This window comes from Blennius ocellaris (genome assembly GCF_963422515.1).
Source record: "Blennius ocellaris genome assembly, chromosome: 1".
Lineage (NCBI taxonomy): Eukaryota > Metazoa > Chordata > Actinopteri > Blenniiformes > Blenniidae > Blennius > Blennius ocellaris.
Window position 1 is genome coordinate 36,028,546 of NC_137650.1, and position 19,737 is coordinate 36,048,282.

The 19,737-nt window shown below is 43.5% G+C and overlaps 1 protein-coding gene across 1 annotated transcript; it reads left to right on the forward strand.

Annotated features, from left to right (window-relative positions):
* Window positions 1-107: 107 nt before the first annotated feature.
* On the forward strand, window positions 108-19,370 carry ttc17 (tetratricopeptide repeat domain 17; the record flags this gene model as incomplete). Its single annotated transcript, XM_080494914.1, has 25 exons — window positions 108-278; window positions 795-884; window positions 1,838-2,007; window positions 3,270-3,381; window positions 4,378-4,509; window positions 4,711-4,820; window positions 4,923-5,070; window positions 6,094-6,233; window positions 6,657-6,817; window positions 7,410-7,522; window positions 8,347-8,499; window positions 8,994-9,109; window positions 9,282-9,438; window positions 9,590-9,661; window positions 10,013-10,237; window positions 11,447-11,666; window positions 14,705-14,824; window positions 15,329-15,621; window positions 15,709-15,862; window positions 15,943-16,063; window positions 16,185-16,344; window positions 16,884-16,967; window positions 17,887-18,006; window positions 18,106-18,249; window positions 18,344-19,370. 25 exons carry the CDS (start codon window positions 108-110, stop codon window positions 18,473-18,475), a joined length of 3,618 nt encoding a protein of 1,205 aa, XP_080351040.1. The 3' UTR covers window positions 18,476-19,370.
* Between the last annotated feature and the right edge of the window lie 367 nt (window positions 19,371-19,737).

Here is a 19,737-nt window from a genome sequence, read left to right on the forward strand (position 1 = left end):
TGCGTGTCACAGGACCGCGGTTGCCGCGGCCGGCCTGGCGCTGCCACAGCGCCCCCGCGCGGCTGGAGGCCTCGACGTCACCACAGTGCACAGGAGGAGACAGAAAGATGGCGGACCTCAGGAAAATCTGTCCTGAGTCTTCGCCCTGCCGTGTCAGTTACTCGCGAAAGACGGCGTTTCAGGGGAGGCTCTTTATCCTCCTCTGCGTACTCATAGTGGACTCCGGCGGAGCCACGACCCACTGGGTTGTCACGGAGGATGGGAAAATCCAACAGCAGGTATGACAGCTCGTCGAGCCGCTTAACGCTGAGGACGGCGGCTAGCTTTGAAAGCTAGCCGCTGTTTTTTTTTTAGCACTTACTGAAACGTCAACATAATAATTGCAGTGATTGTCAGAATTTAACCAGAGTACTTCAGCTGTCCCAAGGTGTCGTCAGACACGCAGAGAGACATCGGAGTTGAGAACGACATATGCCTTTCTGTTTGGCTAAGTCAGCTAGCTTCACCAAACTAGTTGTCTTAGTCGTTGTGGTCGAGGCAGTTCAAAATGAACAAACTATCCCAGACCCTTCACAACATCTGCTTGTTTACATGTCCAAGTTAAATTGTGGGATGCTAACCGATTGCCAGCACACGTCGCCCTGAGGTTTTCATCGATTCACCTTGTGTGGAAGTCAAATTGACAAGTTAAACAAATTGTTTTCATACTTGAGTGCAGAACTCGCCTTTCTAGTTCGACCTATGATTCTTCTGTTGTGAATCATGTGTGTGATGAATATACCTCTTCCTTCCAGGTGGACTCCCCTCTGAATCTAAAACATCCACATGATGTCGTAATCTTTATGCGCCAGGAGACTCGAGTTAACTACCTCAAGAAGCTGGAGGTATGGAGATGTTGTGGTACTTCTGTGTTGTCAGTTAGGTGTAAAATTCAATATTCTTTGGCATTGTAGAATAGAAATGTGTTGTTATTCCCAGAGGGAAGTTCTTTCAAAGTGTTGCTCCTCACGGGATAAATGAAAAAAACCCAAAGTTAAATATCAAATAAGATAGGATCACATAAAAAAAAAAAAAAAAATCAAATTAGATATTAATATGTACAAAAAGGATGGCATGTACCAAAATACAGCAAATACTATTCCCAAGAGGTGTCGTGCAGCTTTATTGCCACATAAATAAAGGCTCTCCTGTGACTCTGTTGTGTACTTTGATGGCATGAGTCTGTTGCTGAAGCCACTCCTGAAGTCCACCAGCACATCAGGGAATCAATCACCCACTCAGTTTGGACAAGGTGTACATCTCTGAGACCACCTGCACACAGTCCATCCCCACCTGCACCATGTCACCAGCCACTCTGATCAGTGTGGACCAACTTCAGCCTGCTGCCCCAGCTTGCAAAGGGGATAGCGCTCCCCATCGCAGACTCATAGAATAGATGTTGTGTCAGATATTGACGAACCTCATCCCTCTCTTAGAAAATAGACACAGGTTTGGTGTTCCTCACCTCGTCCAATTTATTGCCAATATACACCTCCACGATGTTCACACTCACCCCATGGATGGACGTAGTGGACATATAAGCACCGTGTTCCTCCTCAGTTCCACCAGCAGCTCCTTGGTCTTTGTCACATTTTGCTGCAGACAGTTCTGCTCACACCAAGTGACAAAGTTATCCACTGTCGCCCTGTACTGAGCCGAGGTCCGTAGTGTAGTGGCTGAAGTTGTACGCGATAGTGATGTTGCCGTCTATGGTCATAGTTGACTTTAGGAAAGCGAGGTGGTGAACATTTCATTAGCAGTCCTCGCTGTTTAGACGACTTTGCCGATTCCTTCACAGAAGCAGCTGGTGGCTCAGAAGATTCACATCGAGGAGAACGAAGATCGAGACACAGGTCTGGAACAGAGACACTACAAAGAGGACGCAGACTGTGTGATGGCGAAAGTGCCCCTCGGGGACCTGGACCTGTATGATGGCACTTTTATTGCAATAGAAAGCAAAGATATTAGGTAAGTGGCAAATAATTGTTTTTGTCATAACAATGACTCCAGCTTGATAAAAACAAAGTAAACACGAAATTAATAAAATACAGAACATTGATGAATTTTTGATCTTTTTTTTCCATTTACTTTTTAAACTTAAATGTACCCTCTTGATATTGTTGGGTTCTGACCCAAGACAATGACTGAAGACAATGTTTGGAGGAAAACCATCAAGGAAGTCATTTTGTAAAATTTGTTGGCTTTTCCCAGGAGAGAAGAATAGAATAAATGATGGGATTTCAACTACCGTCCTTGCATTTGCCACATCAAAAATATATAAAGAAGATAAACATTTAGAATACTAAAAAGCATAAAATTGTGCATATGCCATAGTATAAATATATAAATGGAGGTAGACTATTAAGATATAACAATAAAATGCATGAAAAACACTCGTATATAAATGACACACTCGTACAACAGTCAAGTATTACACATTTTACAACGACCCCAGCATAGTAAAGAGTATGTGTGTATATATATGTTTTTGTAAATATTAATTGTCAGTTGTCTTCAGCTCATTTTTGACCTAGCAGTTAAAGTTGCAACACAAATGCAGAATATTCTTTCAACACTAAATTCTGCAGACTGGCATTGAGAATGTCCAATAAAAACCTATCAAACATATTTTCTGCACATTTCTTACACATTTGAGTTAACCCAAGGAGATTACAACCTTCACAGTACTTTGAGAAATAATGTGATTCATTACATTTCAGCTATGGTTAAATACACCAAGGTATTCAGTTACACGCAATCTTTGAGGGGTTCAAAACGCTGCATAAAAAGGTCACCTAAAGACACAAATCAATGTGGCATGCCACTTTGTTGTATATGTTAACAACTGACACATGGAGCAGTGTGTCTCCAATTTCTGGTATTTGTTTTGTCAACATTTTTTTTTCCTCAATTTATCTGGTTGGCAAACTGGCTTGCTGACGTGGCGTAGCAACATATTCGGATTCATATGGCTTTCTTTGGCGGTCACAGAATGTTTGCTGACTCCAGCTACGTCTGCTGTGAACGTGAATTACACAATCTTGGCAGTTTCGTTGTGTCGACTCTGTATGATTCTACATTCAGAATTCTGTTGATATGCTTTGATTCTTTTTCCACATTTCAGACCCCAGTTACTTTAAATCATAAGTAGATCATAAAGTAGAGGAGGGAAATCTTTTTTTTTCATGTGCTCATTATATTAACCTGATTGACTTCTTTTCTCTCTCCAGCCCTGAAGACTTTGTGGATTCCCGGTCTGCTTTGCCTCCAGATCTAGAAAATCCAAACTGTGCAAAAGTGTTTGAGCTTCCTTACAGCATCCACGCTTTCCAACATCTCAGGGTGAGCCAATGCCAAACTATTTTCTAACTTTGATGTACTTTAGGTTAGCATTTTGACTCAAACCTTCATATTTGAGCTGTGGAGATGTTTCATTTCTTCATTCTGAATTGGTGGTATGGTGACTGTTATGTGTTTTAATAAGTCTTTGTCAGTCTACTGCAGCCTCTCACATCCATCTTCTATACCAGAGGCCTGTAGCAGTGAGGATGAGTTGTGAGATGGTCACTTGCTGCTCTTCAGAATCATCTTCAGTAACGGGAAATGTATTCAGAACATAGTCTTAGATGCAATACAGACACCCAGACTGGAACAAACTTCTTGTCAATGAAGTTCATCTCAATTGCATCGAGGTGAAAGTTATTTTGCCAACAAGTGTTTCCTAAAATGGCAAACTAACCATCTTTTACAAGTTATTAACCCTTTAACAAGAAAACTAGATGATTCCAATCCAAACAATCGTGTAAACAGACAGTGAAGATGATTCATCAAATTAAACAGAACTGCCTCAGCTACAACAATGTATGAACACACTGCCACTTTGTGCCACACACAAATAGCAGCAGAAACTCCACAGTTCATGAGATTGTGAGGGTATATCATGTTTGTTTCAAAGGGTCATCAAAGTTATTTGCATGACATTTGTGATCTTCAAAATTGTTGGAGTGATTTGTGCACCTGTACTGTCTAAACAATAGTTTGAACAATATGTCTTGTAATGGTTCATAACTAGATGTATAGTTAATATTTTGTAAATCCCAGGCACTTTCAACATATTTATCGTGTCAGTCATTGAGGGTTATCTTTGTGTAGTTGGCTCACTGAGTGGTCAGTGGCTTATCACCGTTCTTTGAGTGACATAGTAAAAGTGTGCACTTTTTGAGGTTATAGAGTTTGTTTCTTGTGAAATGGTGAAGTTCAGTTTGCCTTGTCATCACATGAAATCTTTTATTAAAAAAAACAAAACAAATAAAGTTACTCCTGTCTTTTTTCTCTTAGGGTGTGCAGGAGAGAGCAAATTTGACCTCCCCGCTTCTTTCAAAGGAGGATCCTATTTTCAGTTCTTTGTCTCACAAACTGGGCCGCAGTGTGGACGAGGTGGGCCACCGCATACATCAAAGCCTACTCAGGGTAAGGTCTGCCCGGACATCTCTGCATCACAGTTTCTCATGTTAACAGTAACAGATCACACATGTTAAGAATGTGACCGGGATCCTTTGTTCAGTCCAGCTGTGTGGTGTTTGAAAAAACAAGTTTGCAAAGCAGAGTTTCAATTGAGATCCAGTATTTGGAAAAAGAAAGTGTGCCTGACTCTTTGATGGATGGTTTCAGAATTCATCGTCCTGGGTGCTTTACAACATGGCGTCGTTTTACTGGCGCATGAAGAACGAGCCGCAGAGGGCAGTGGACTGTGTCGTGCGCGCTCTGCATTTCTCCCCAAGGTACTGTCGGCACGCCGAAAAAGCTCCCGAGGCTTCTGCACGGCTATTCACCTTTCTGTCATGAGACTGATCACAGGCGTCTGCCTGTTCTTGCTCTGGCAGGAAGCACAAGGACATAGCCCTGGTCAACATGGCCAACGTCCTGCATCGCGCCCACTTCTCAGCAGACGCTGCGATCCTCGCCCACGCCGCCCTCGACCTCACCTCAGATCTCTTCACCAGTCATTACACTTTGGGCAACATTTATGCTGTGAGTTGATAAGAAAACGTTTTGACTGCAGTGACGGCTCGTGTCAACAAAACTCAGTCTTCTGCTTTATTACCTGGTCTTCAATCACAGAGACGCAACGGCACGACTTTGAAGACTTCTGTGAACACAGAGATCAACGCAGTTCTTTCCCAACAGCACGATGCATTTTAAACCTTTTTCAAGAGGTCGTCGTTCCCATGAAAACTACAGAAATGTTGGAAAGATGATAAATGTACACACAAATGTTCGAATGAATGAACAAATAGGATTGTCCTCATCATTGTAGGCGGAACCCTCCACAGCAGAAACACTGAAAACAAGTCGTGAGCATGTAGGGCCACGAGTGGGTGCTGTTGTCCGTGGAACTGGAGCTGATCCTATCATCATGGGAAAAGGCAGCGTACACCTTTGCCTAGGTCGCCAGTCCGTCACAGAACAGTCATGTGACCTTGTGTGCACGCTTCTGGACTGTGGGTGGAAACTAGAGTACTCACAGAAAACATCCACACACGCAGGGAGACGAGAAAGCCACGACTCCACCTCATTGGGATTTTCATTGTGTCTAAATTAACCGTCCACTTGGATCCTGTTCTTTTTTCGCTGCCTCTTTATTCAGCATCGTTCAAGAGAGTGATTTGTAACCACCACTCGCCAATCAAGGTTATTCCTGTCATCAGTTCTGTAGTTGAGTTTCAGAGGTACACAGAATTCAATTGTCAGCTGTTTCTTTTCTTACTGGTCAGTATTATTAGCAAATACAATTTTTCTGACTACAAATAGAGTGTGTCTCCAGCCAAGAGCCATAAAAAGATGTTTTTACCACAAGTGGACCGTTTGCCAAACTCATTACTTCAGTTTTTTTGTCTTGGAAGCTTTTTTTTTTACCAGCATGTACAACTCTACATATTTTTAGTCTCTTTGTGTTGTAGTTGTCACAGCTTGATTTTTCCCCATGAAACAAATGCATGTTTGACCTCGGCTGTATTCCTGGTCTTCACGCCACTTGTGTTGCCGTCTGACCAGATGCTCGGGGAATACAACCACTCGGTGCTGTGCTACGAGCAGGCCCTGCAGGCTCAGCCAGGCTTTGAGCAGGCCCTGAGGAGGAAGCACGCTGTGCTTTGTCAGCAAAAGCTGGAGCAGCGCCTGGAAGCCCAGCACAGGTAGGCCGGCACAAAAATACATGTTTTTAGCACTTTGTTGTTATTTTTCAGGGAATTGCTATTTAATGCCGACACAAGATTAAAATAGGCACAAGCAAACTTGTGAGGGACAGTTACAGCTTTAGATTCTTAGTCGATCTATTATGAGACGGAATTGTCTTACTTTTTAAATTTTCATTTTAACCTGTGAATTCTTTTTAATAAGAACAACGCGGCTCATAATTCTGTGGGGCTGTAAGTTAAGTTTTGTGTGCCTGTATCTGCATGAGCAATGCTTGGTTGAGGGCAGAGTTTTAATTTACACATCCATGCATTAGTGGCGTAATGATCTGCTGGTGTATACTACAATGTATTTCTGTTAGGTGCCCTGTTTTTATTTGTTTTTGTTTTAAACCTCTCTACCTTATTGTCCTATCTTTCTAGATCCCTGCAGCGGACGCTGAACGAGCTGAAGGAGTACCAGAAGCAGCACGATCACTACCTTCGCCAGCAGGAGGCACTGGACAAACACAAGCTGCTGCAGGAAGAGCAGATCCTGCGCAACATTATACACGAGACCCAGATGGCCAAAGAAGCCCAACTTGGTATGGCAACATTCGCAGAGAGTGGATGAAGGAATTTTCGCTTGTGCAGCCCTATAGAATGCATCCCGTGAGACTTTTGTAAACTGGAAAGGCGCTGATTGCTTCTGATCAAGAAATACTTTCACAATGACTCCCAAGTTATCATAGTTCAAATCCCAGGTGGTAAGTCCTGCTCCTACAGGGCCACAGTCCTGCACCTCATTGACGTAAAACCTGTTTAAACACATGGTTGTAATGCTGCGCTCAGTATCGGAATCTGCAAAGATTAGTGATGACACATTTATTGAATTGAAGGGTTTTGGTGTAATGGGACATTAAAAACCTGCAAAACTTTCTCTGCAGTGAAATTGAAATTCACCTTAAATCTCTGAAGCGGTAAGTTTACAGATTTACTTCAGAAAGCAGAGCTACCAAGAAGATGTGATGGGCTGATGAGACGCTCTTCTAAGAACTGTGGACTCTTTAACCTGTGTGTCATTCAAAGTGAATCATTGTCACACCATTTTGCTTTGCCCCATATTCATTTCGCTTCGGCAGTGATTCCTGCAGTGTGTTGCAGCATTTTTAGCATGGTGTGTCATGTCTGTTTCAGGGAACCATCAGATGTGTCGCCTGGGACAACAGCAGCGCAGTCTTTACTGCCCGTTTGACCTGCCTATGCGTTATCACCGGGGCGATCTGTTTGAGCATGTCCATTATGTCCAAGTAAGTCTTTAAGTGTGAGATGTTTCGCTAAGGTTTTGGGTCATGGATCCCTTCAAGGGAATCCAGTTCATAATAAACATGAGCTACACACGTAAGCTGCAGGAGGCCACAAACCTTACTCAAGGATCTGAAATCCAGGTCACAACCTTGCTTATCTAATCTCAAGACCCATGTCGTAAACAAATTAGCCACTTCTACAATTACAGATGTTATCTCGCAACCATCTTAAGAACATGAACTCATTTTGCTTCAGCTTTGTGGTTGGATTTGTGTTCTGTTTTTAATAGTATGCATCTACTAGAAGAATCATTAAGTTGTCCCATAGATCCACTCTTATAACTAAAGTTGTTAACCCATCCCCAGAGCAAGAGCTTCAGTCATTGTGCTAAATGTTCTTGCAGCTGCATTAAGACACCATCTTGTGGTGCAAACTTGTGTTGCAGTAATAAATTAGTTGCTGCATGTTGTAAAAAGAGACCTTTGTATCCCAGATGACCTCTGAGAGCAGCTGCAGATCCCTTTCATCACCCCACAAACACATGTGGTTGGATCTAACTATCACTGATGCTGGAACTTGCTCTTGCAGAATGTGAATATCTTTAAATGACCAGTTCCAGACATGATTAATCACCAGATCCCCCTGACTAGAGCTTTTTCTGTATTTATCAGAGAAGAAATGAACTACTTGAGTAATAAAACATCTTAAATTGAGCTGCGAAAATCGACATGCCTTCCTGTGAACTTTACCGTACTGTAGTCAAGGCAGATTTCAAAATTATACTGACGGCTCTGTTCCTCACTTTCATTCCTTTATTTGTCGATAGTTTGGAGAGGAGGTGTCTGTGGCGTCCAGCGTAGCTCTTGTGTCAGAGCGCAATGCAAACCAGACAACCCCTGGCCCCCAGCTCCACCCCTCCGTTTCTGGGGACCAGGACCCTGCTGCTGCCCTTTGGGGAACCCACCGAGATTATACACAGGTTTGAAGACATATGCTAATCTTTCTTTTCTTTTTTTTTAATACCAGACCACTTGACTGAAATGCTTTTACTTTATGAACCTGGACAGCTGTGCAGATCCTCTGACTGCTCGTGTTTAGTTGTTCTGAAAAGCTGAATATGCTGCTTTTAGTCGTTAACTCCAAGCTGCTTCTTCAATTTTTAGCGGAACCGAGACTGTGAACTTTGACTTTTATGGATCATTTTGTAATGATTTTATAGGTTTATGAACATTTATGTAATTATTCACCAGGGCTGAAGAAGTTGAGGCATTATTATCAATGCCTTTCCTTAATATGCTAACAATGTTTTGTTTTTTACTTTAAATATTCTAATTTAAAAAAAAAATTGTTTTTTCTGTATTGAATTGAAAAATGTTATCAAATTTTATTTCGGACATGTGAGAAACAAATGGAATTATTGGAGAGATAACGAAACGAAATGAAATGAAATGTATTTGTGAACGTTTGCTTCAGGATATACAGAAGATGTTGTGGCCTCAGAGGACTGACTGTGCTCAGGAGTACCCAGGCGTACCTCCTGCAAACCTTCTGCCCACTTACTACGTTCCCCCTGAAACTCAGGGTTTGAGGTTAGTGCAGATTCCTCCGTACACAGTTTCTAAAAACTTGATGACGGCGTGATTATGAAGGCATCAAAGCAAACGTTGCACATTTATCTCATTGAGAAACTGCAATAATCCGACATAGACGCCACATGTAGAAAGATTTGTGGATACATGTGTTGTGATTGTGTTGGCTCAGCCCAGTGGCGTCCCTCCTCTACGGGAGCAGCGGTGTTTCTCAGACCGCAGCTCTGCCAGACTGTGGTGCCGTCCCCCAGCCGTCCCCCGCCCTGCTGCCGGCTTCACTAGAGTGGCCCCTGGAAGAGAAGGAGCTGCCAGATCCCTTTGCCTCCGAGGTATCGTCTGGATGTTTGTTCATAGAAATGCACGCAAGAGAGATTTGGGGAGCAAACTGACAACTGCAGATACATTTGTAATGTGCTTCCAGCGGAGTATTGTCTGCACAGAAGAACATCCCGTCACTGATATCCCTGCCTCTGTTTACAGATCCTGCAGCTCCGCAGCGGAGGATCGACACTGGAGCAAATCGGCTACAAAATAGCTCAAGCTATGAATCAAGTGAGAAAGTTTCACACTTCTTTGTTGTTGTTGCATCACGACACTGTTTTTACTACTTAATATAAAATGTTGGCGATCATTCATGTGCAGAAAGTGACTAAAGTGTGTCCCATCTACCTATTAAGTCACAGCACGTTGTGGTTCAGAGTTGGGTGTTTTGAGAGCGTCTTGCCCAGTCCAAGTGTCTGTGGTCAAGAACCTGAACCAAAGATTATTCACAGTGGATGTGGAAGTCCGGCACCAGTGTAGATTGGTAAAGAAGTCATAATGAAGTCCATTCACTAACTCAAGCACTGTGACACAACTGACATAACTGTATTGCAGCCAACAGAAGTGTGTTTGTACCCACAGGCCACTTTACCTCGCTGGCAGGTTCTGAACGAAGCCGCCCTGTTCTGGCGGGCCAAAGGCAACGGCAGCCAAGCCTTGCAGTGTTTGCGACAAGTGCTGAGCTCAGCTCCGCCTTCCCACCGTCACCTGCCTCTCACCAACGCTGCTAACCTGCTGCTACACTACGGCCTGACCACCCAGGCACAGACCCTGCTGGAGCACGCACTGGCGCTCAACGCATCAGAGGTAAAGAAAACACCAGCCGGGGTACTTTTAATGTGACGTGCTTGTTGGTCTGTCTTTATTAAACACAAAAGAGAAACTTCATCAACTTCGACTTCATCAAAGGAAAGAACATTTACTTATAATGTCACAACTGGTACATTTGTACCTCCATCACAGCACTTTGAACGCCCTGATCGCTTTAGAAGAAAGCTAAAGCGATTTTGCCGCCCAGTTTGGAAAAGTGCTATACTAATAAAGTTACTATTTCTTTGTAAATTTGGAATGATATGAACGTGCACATGCAAAGCAACATTTAAAGTTAAATAATAATGACGGCGGCAGCTGTTGCATACATAACCCTAATCAGTACTTGGTAAATAGCCACAAAAATCCTGTGACGTATTTAATGTCCTGTTTCTGCAGTTTTCAAGTGAAAACTGAAAACTTTCATCGTGCTTTGGGTGAACGCAGCTTTTGAAAACTCTCCGTGGTAACGGGGGAGAAGCGTGAACACCATGACCATTAGTAAATACAAAACTTTCTTTAAAATGAAAACGAAAAAATAAGATGCATATTCACTTGAAACCTTTTTAGTTTAATCAGCCCCCCATTAAAAATGGAAGTCTCCAAGCTTTTTTTCAAAGCAGCCACAGACGTGGAATCACAAAAGGCCCGATCGCTTGTTTATCTTGTTTCTAGACTGAGGGACTGCTGCCTCAAACCCTTCTGAAACCCAGTTGGGCCACCTTAAATATCTGTTGCTGTGTTTGGTTGAATAAACTGGCTCTTTACAGTTCAGGTTATATTAAAAAGCATTTCCCCCCGTTACTATATCAAATTTAGTGCCCTAAAAAAAAAATAATAATAATGTGCGAAGATGCTAAAATCAATAAGGAACATTTCCAACATCTTGTTAAATCAAACCCTGGGCGGGAAAAAAAATCTGGGCTGGCATAGGTAAAAATGGTGCATGCATGCAGTGAATGCTAATGATGCAGCAGTCCAGGTGGTGAAGTGGTGAAGCACAGCAGGAAGTGGCAATAGAGAAATCAACACCTAATTCACTCACCACGAATTGCAGAAGTGGGTTTGTATCTGCATTTGTTAGATAAGTTGTTCTTTTAACACCACGAGGGACTTCTCATTTCATGTACCGGTCATGCATGTTTGCTCATGAAATGCTAATTGGTCTTGAAGTCTCTGTGTCTTTTTGTTTTCCCGCCCCTCCAGCCCCACACCCAGCTCAGCCGGGTGAGCGTGCAGCTGGCCCAGGGCAACGTGACGGGTGCTCTGGCATTGTTCCGCCACATCCTGGAGACGGCCCTCTCCTCCTCCTCTTCCTTCACGTCATTCGCCGACTGCGAGCAGTGTCGCAGCAGCCTGCCTCTGCTGCGCTGTCTCCAGTTCTACCCCTTCCTTTACAACCTGTCGCAGCGCCAGCCCTGCCCACGTGAGTCACCTAACAAAACACTGAGGAGCCTGATGATAAGACACAATGCATAAGTAAATGCATTGATTATAAAAGCGACACAAAAGAAGAATTCCTGCTGACCCTGTGTGCATTTTAGGTCTCGTTTACAGGACAACGTTTTCAAGTAAAAGCGAAAAACTTATTTATTTCTTCAATTTTGTCATCAATCAAAATGAAAAAAATTGAAGCTTAACAGCCACACTAGCTTGAATATGGTGACAAAAGGGAAGTGTACAACCGGCAAATGTGTTCCACCAATCAACATTTTTCAGCGCACACCTCAGCAGAAATCAGGTCAGCCTGAGTTCATCAAATTCTCAAGTTAATGGCACAACTTCCTGCGAATGGACAATTAGGTTTAAAAAAAAAGAAGGTAATAATAGAAATTAAAACATTCTAAATTAAAATCAAAATAGTCATCGGAATGTGCAATAAGCTAACAAGCTCGTCGTGCAATGCCATCTTGTACCACAAGTTGGTGCACTGAGTCAGTCTAATTTTCTTCGCAGATTCAGACAAATAAGCGTGAGAACAAGATATATTGACAGTGTCTTGGCTAAAAATCAAAAAAAAAAAAAAAAAACGTTCTGGTTTCACTCACTACTTCCACAGACTGCGCAAAGAGTGGCATTGCATCAGTCGAACATATTGTAGGTTTTCAGAATTGTTTGAACAAAAGGAACTGATTTTGCGAGCTTGCAACAAGGAAAGTCTTTTCAAAGTCGAGAAGCCCTTATGATAAAAGTATAGCCTCGACTTTGGAATAACCACAGGGGACCCGCCCGAGAGTGTCAGACTGCAAACTGGCACATATGAGGTCAGTGTTTCTGTAATGTAGGACAGGGGAAGACTGGGGCATATTGTAAGACTAATTACTGGAATCCTGCTCTATAGTCTTCCAGTGGATGGAACCCGGGTGACGTCTATTAAATACTAGGAGCCTCCACCCTGCTGAATTCAGAGTTGAAGGGAATCGTGTTTGATTTGCACAAGAAAGGAGGTAATTACGATAGTCTCGGCTTATTTGCATGAATACATTCATCTACACCTATATTGAGTTGTTTCTGAATTATACAGGACCACTTATTTAATGTGCATTCCAACTTCAAGTCTCCAAGTTAAGACATGAAGACACAGAAGGATCCGAACCAAGCGACATCCACAGAAGAGCTGAGCTGAAATCTCCATAATGTTTTAAAGCAAATTCCAAGTTCCTATTAAAAACGATGTAATGAAGCACTGATGCTGCTTTCAACAAAAAGGGCGTCTCGGAGGACTCGTTCCTCCCATGATGATTCTACTCGCAGTTTGCATTAATTCGTAAAAATATACTTTTAACTCTGCATTTCTGAAAGCAGCTTTTCTCACCATGCCTTCAATTATATTCCAAATGAACATAGTTCAGAAAGAATAACAACACAAGACTACAATACAAAGAAATTACTCTTCCTGATGCCAACAGTTGATAAGCGTCTACAAATGATCTTTTTCATGTATACAGGCAGTTAATTCCAACCTTTGGATCAGGGATGTTAAATATAAGGTGCGTGGTCCAAAAGCGGCCCGCAAGAGGCTCCATCCGGCCAAACCACAGAACAAATTCTAAGAATTTCAAAGAAAATATACATGTATATATATTTTTTAAACACATTTCTTAAACAATGCAAGGCTGAGACCTGAGCTGAGACATCGGTGATGCTGATATGTAAGCTAACAAGTGAGCATTTGCCTCAAAGCCCCGCTGTCAGGGTGAATTTGTAAAAACATCCTTAATGCAACTGCTATAGGAGACATTTTTGGGATGTGAAACTGTATTTGGCCCCAGAATGTTTCAATAAAATTAGTTTCATTCATTTTCCAAAGTAGTTGATTTTGCGACAACATATAGATTTTTATCACGTATCCTTTATGGGCCAACAAAGAAAAACTTTTAATTTCTAGGTTATCATGACAGCGTTTTACCGTTCCGGCCCACTGGAGATGAAATGGGGCTGAATGACATGATTGACACCTCTGTTTTAGGTACTCGCTCAGAAAGTACTGACGAAATCCCCTTTTAGTAAAGTATCTGCAAACGTCTCATTTATGAGGGTATTTCTTTTTTTTGTCCAAATGTTGCTAGATTGAGGTAAAGTCAGTCATGCACACAGTGAACCTAACAGACAAACAATACCAATGTCATCGCTTGCATTGAAATAAAAAGAAAGAAGAAAGTAACGTGGTTCCTGGTGTGAACAGAAGCTGCACCTCTCCTTTATTCACTTCAGTGGGAATGAACCGAAAAGTGCTTTGAAGTGGAGAAAGTTTGCCACTCAATAATTTAAGTTGCAGAAAATAGTTGATGCCAAATTTAGAAGGGACTATATTTTACCCACTAAAGCTAAATATTGCTCCCGAAAAGCACACAGAGTGCATGAGATCACGTCAAGTACTTACAAATTACACTCCCACTCAGGTGTTTCAGCAGCAGTTGAAACAAGCACAGCAATGTTTGTTTTTATAGATTACCAATTGAAGGGAACGTGTGCATCTTACAGAATACTCAACCTTGTTCCTTCTTGTACTGCATGTTCAAACACGTTTCTTTTCCATGCATTTCATATTTTCTGCAAGTTTGGGCAAAAAAACCATAATTGAAAAAGAGGGAAGAGTTTAAAGCAAATGTATTCCTTGATTTTAAGTTTCTAAGTAAAAGTAGCTTCAGGAAAACACTGTTGTCATTTATTAAGGCGATTTGTGGAATCTTTCATGGGCACAACTCGCCAACCGGGCCCAACTGCTCATCCCACAAATGCATGTTACTTACAAATACAGTAATTAAAAATGAAACGGGCTTTCCAATTAAATAGGATTTTTTTTTTTTTACCGAGAATTATTGATGCGACGGAAGGAAATTCTACCAAACGCATGGAAACGAGACAGTCTTGATGTTTCAAGCTGAAATAATTCAGTGAGATTAACCAGAGAGTGTTTACGAAGCGAACACAAGTAAGAGTTTGTCTTTTGTGTCCCTTCAGAGGGTGACGCCTGCGTGGTGGAGGAGGACCTCCGGGTGCAGCTGGAGGAATGGGAGTCCAGCGAGGAGAAGCAGGACACTCCTGCAATATCTGCCATCGAAGACACGCTACTCTTTGAAAGTAAGAGTTTGAACGACCTGAATTTTTTAACATTATGATATCCTGTGAAGAAAATCACTTGCACGGTTTGGAGTGCAGCTTGATCCCGATAAAACACACAGGAAGCAAAAGTTCAACGCACATTATCGCTCAAGCTTTCACTGGAGTTTGTTGAGATTTACTTCAGTCATTGATTGGTGTATTGATGAAATTATCATTTCAACTCAAACAGACAATATGTGAGAACTTTTTAGATATTATTGAAAAGTCGTTTGTTTGATCTGATCTAATAGTATTTGTGGATTTCACGATTTCTGAGTACTAAAATGCTTGAAATATTTCAAATGTAAAATATAAAGAAGGTTCATCGATTGAATAAAAAGACGTTCAAAAAATTTTCTTTTTTAATTTTGAGATGCGCATCGGTCTCACATTTTAATGCGAGTCTGGAAAGCAAGCAGTCATTAAGTGGCCACTTTCATTCAACTCTTTCTTGTGTTGACCGTCGCCACCTGCACCTTGCAGAGGTGGTCCTGGACAGCAACGGTTCTGGGGAGGCGGCCGGTCAGCAGCAGTCTCCCCCCTCGGTGTCCGAGACGGGGAAACTGGCGGCTTCCTTTGGAGACGGGGTGGAAAAGGAGGAGGAGTGGCAGCTGAAGGAGGACCTGATGGGGGCGTTCGAGGGAGCGCTGGACGTCGGGGGGAAACGAGGCGACCTTCGCGGGATCCGAGTCCTGAAAAACGACCGCGTCATGGGCGCCCGGGCCGGGAGCGGGCCCTGCTTCGGGAACTGTGAGGATGACGAAGGAGCGGAGTGGGTGAGTGTGAACGTCGTGGCTTGAGCACCGACAGTGGGTAAAGGGTGACTTAAGTCATACGAGCGGGGTTTGTTTGTTGGCTTTCAGATCACCTTCCAGGTAAAGCGAGTCAGGAAAGCGAAGGTGGACGGCTCGGAAACTGTTTCCATGTCTGACGACAGCCAGAATGGAGACCTGCTGCCTGGAGGACACTCTGTCCTGGAGATTAGCGGTCCAACTATCCCATCGCCTGGTCCCTCAGGTACGTCGGGCGCCATCCTACATCGGCCCGTCTCGCGATGCCCTTACAACGGCAAGTAAAAAACACGAGTTGCTCTGCAGGTCGCTGGAGGGACTACACCAGTCTGGGCTGGCCAGGGCCAGAGGAGTGCCAGCGTACACGGAGGGTGGACCTCACCACTGTGGCCAGTACCTGGCTGGCTGTTTCAGCCAAAAACATTGAGTGAGTACCGTCACTGTCCTGATCACGAGCCCCGATGTCACGAGAACGATTGTTACAAGTCCAGTGTTTCCCTTTTTGGGTGCGTTTAATTTGGCGTTCCGCCACCGCCGTCTCTCTCCAGCATCACAGAGCACATAGACTTTGCCACGCCGCTCCAAGAGCCGGCGGCCGAACCTTTATGCAACGCCAACCTGGCTGCCAGCATGCACACCCTGGACCACCTGGCGGGGGTGGCCAATCGGGCCGCCATCCACTACACCGGAGAGAGCCAACTGCGTGAGGTAGGCTGAGGCAGAGGACACACGTCGCAGTTAACATGCTCACAGGAAGCGATGTTGCGATCACCTGTTTTATCCAGTTCACCTGCTGGATCTGATCCCAGAAGGTCACAGCAGAACGGAAGTCATTCGCCACTCACTCGGAGCGTTTCAAGAGAAAACGCATTATTTTCACATTTTACATTACGTTTTGAAAACAATGTCTGTTTACATGGAAACGGCAGAAACACTGAAAACGATGGAGTTGGCGCTGTTTGTTTTTATAATAAAACCACACACACGCACACACACACAAACAATATGCTATACACACTAGGACTGCAGAGAACACAGACAGACGACCAAGTTGCACTGCCGTTACGTTCGAGTCTCAAATTTTCATTTCACTTGTAAAACACTGTCGTGGACGCGGAGCCCGAAAGACCTTGAAGCAACTGCTGGTGGATTTGGGCTCAATCAGCTGCATTTGATTCAATGTGTGCATCTGTGTAATGATCGACACTCAGATGGTCTCACCGTGTCTCTTCTATCCCGACCCACAGGTTCTGCAGAACCTCGGCAAAGACAAGTTCTCCCCCCAGTCCTTTGAGCAGGTCGGCACGCGCATCGCTAAAGTACTGGAGAAGGTGAAATGCTCCCAGAGAGTGAACAAAAACTAGATTTACTGCACAACAACTATCGACACTCACTTCTGGCATTACAATCTATTTATCCCCCGCCGTAGCCGATAGGCCCCGAAGGGGGATCTTGAAACAGTCTCCGTACGTCCGTCCGTTCGAACGTTTCTACCTATATCTCGGCAACCCCTGGGCCCACAGTGACCAAACTTCACATGTGGATACATCTCAGAGGGGGAAGGGATACTATGGTGACCTTGACCTAATTTGCATATTAAGTAGGTCACAGGGTCACGAAGTGCTTAAAAACACATTTTGGGCTCTGGAGGCCTAGGTTTTTGAGCTTGGGCTCTGAAATGTTATACACACATGATACACACTCCAGGGATAACCTCCAGTACACCAAGTGACCTGACCTTGACCTTGAAGATTGGTAGGGTCTGAAGTTTGCTCGTCATGGTTGCACAATACATGTATTTTCATATAAACATTTCTCCTCATTTCTCAGCAGTTCCTGGGCCCACAGTCACCAAACTTCACACATGGACACTCCACCTGGGGAGAAGGGGCACCATGGTGACCATGACCTAATTTGCATATCAGGTCACAGGGTCACTAAGTGCATAAAAACACCTTTTGGGCTCTGGAGACGTATTTTGACATAGCTTATGAAGAAGACCTTTCAGATTCTACATAATGATCTACTAGGACCCATGGAACACCCTCTAGTGTACCAAGTGTGCTGCCTTAGAGCTGGCTTTGTGAGAAAATATAAAGCCCTCCGGCGGGGGACTAGCCTTCTTGTTTTTTCTTGCAGTCATCCAAGTTATTTTCAACATACTTTTGTTTGTTACTTGGCAATACAGCATTCCTTGATAGCATCACTATTTGCTGAAACTTTTCCTGGTTTCAATCCTCAAACCATCAGAATCAAACCTCCTGGGTGTTATCCAGCATGGCGGCGCTGTACTGGAGGGTGAAAGGTCAAGGCAAGAGGGCCATCGACTGTCTGCGCCAGGCCCTCAACTACGCGCCGCATCACATGAAGGCGAGTCCCCACCCGGGCCGTCTCCACGCCACAAGCGCCGTGCGACTAAAACGTCTAACTCGTCTTCTTCTCCTCCTCCTTCCTGAACCCCTGGTCCAGGACGTGCCTCTCATCAGCCTGGCCAACATCTTCCAGAACGCCCGGCTGTGGGAGGACGCCCTCACCGTGGCGCGCATGGCCGTGGAGATCGCGCCGCACTTTGTCGTCAACCACTTCACCCTCGCCAACGTCTACATAGCGATGGTACCGAGTCTCTGCCGCTTCAACTTCTGCACCGTAGCTCGTCCAATCAGATGGGATCCGAGCCGTGTGTGTGTGTGTGTGTGTGTGTGGACAGGAGGAGTTTGAGAAAGCCATGCGCTGGTACGAGTCCACCTTGAAGCTGCAGCCGGAGTTCGCCCCCGCTAAAGATCGACTGAGAACCATCCAGTGCTACCTGCTGACCAAGAGGGAACGCCGTCAGCCATGATGGAGCCGGGGTGACCCAGTGATCACGCACACACCACGACAACACACGCACACACACACGAATACTACATGAAACTCACATAAAAAAAACTTGAAGCTGGTGAAACGAAACATATCAGGACATTAAAAAAAATTGGGTTCTGTTTAGTTAATTTTGTTTTTTGGACGTATAACGTTAAAAACAAGATTTAGAATTGACATGCAGTACAACTGTAGGCGACCAGACCCCCGGCACCATTAAACACAAGATCTTTCATTGTATACAAATCTTCAAGCCATGTTTTTTTTCTCGGGTTTGCCTGAATCTGAGCAATATTGTCGAGATCCAGCTAAATATAAATGCAATATTTTTAATCAAACTTGTGGTAATTGGAAGAAAATGCTTTTGTCGGGTTTTCTTCTCAGGCTTTAAAGCCGTTTTTGGTTTAATTCCACGGCATTGAACGCAAAGAAAAAGACCATGTTTTAACTTAATTGGGGACTTTTAAATGAAAATGGTGGGAAACAGTATTTGCTTTTAAGTATTTTCCTGAGATGGTAAGGAACGTTCTTCTCAACTCAACAAAACGGTAATTGAATGGAAGAATATACGCCCTCACTATTTTTGCTTCTTAAAATGGATGGGAATTCTTAGTTTTATTTGTTGCACTTTTTTTTCTTTTTTTTTTTTGTTCTCTATCATTCCTATTTATAATGGGACCTACAACAACTGTTTGATTCTGCGCCAAGCTAATTTAAGTAAAAGATAAAATATGCTATTACATTTGCTTCTTAACTTATGGAAATCATCAGGCAGAATAAAAACGGATTTGCCATTTGACCATTTATCCCAAAAGGAAACATCTAAAAGTGGAAACTGTATTAAATGTACAGCATTAAAGGTCGTGTGGATTTTGGTTTCTCTCTCTCTCTCTGCATCATGCTCCTTCGTTTTCACGTACACATTTCTGTAAGAATCAACACAACCCAGAGAGTCGGACAGTTTTATTACACATCAGCCAATAAAGAACTGAAGCCGACGGAGGAGAATCTACAAACTGTCCTGATAGTGGCACTGTTGGTCTTTCTTTAGGAAGACTCTTCATATCTATTCCAATTCTCCTTTTTGTTTCCCTCTATAGCAGCACAAGTTTATTTTACTCCCCAAAATGTAGGTGTGTGCGTCTTATTTTAATCCTGAGGATGTTTACTATGACGACCTGCCTGTGATGCCGTTTACCTCTGAATGAATGAAAATCCATCACTTCAGTATTAAGTCACTAA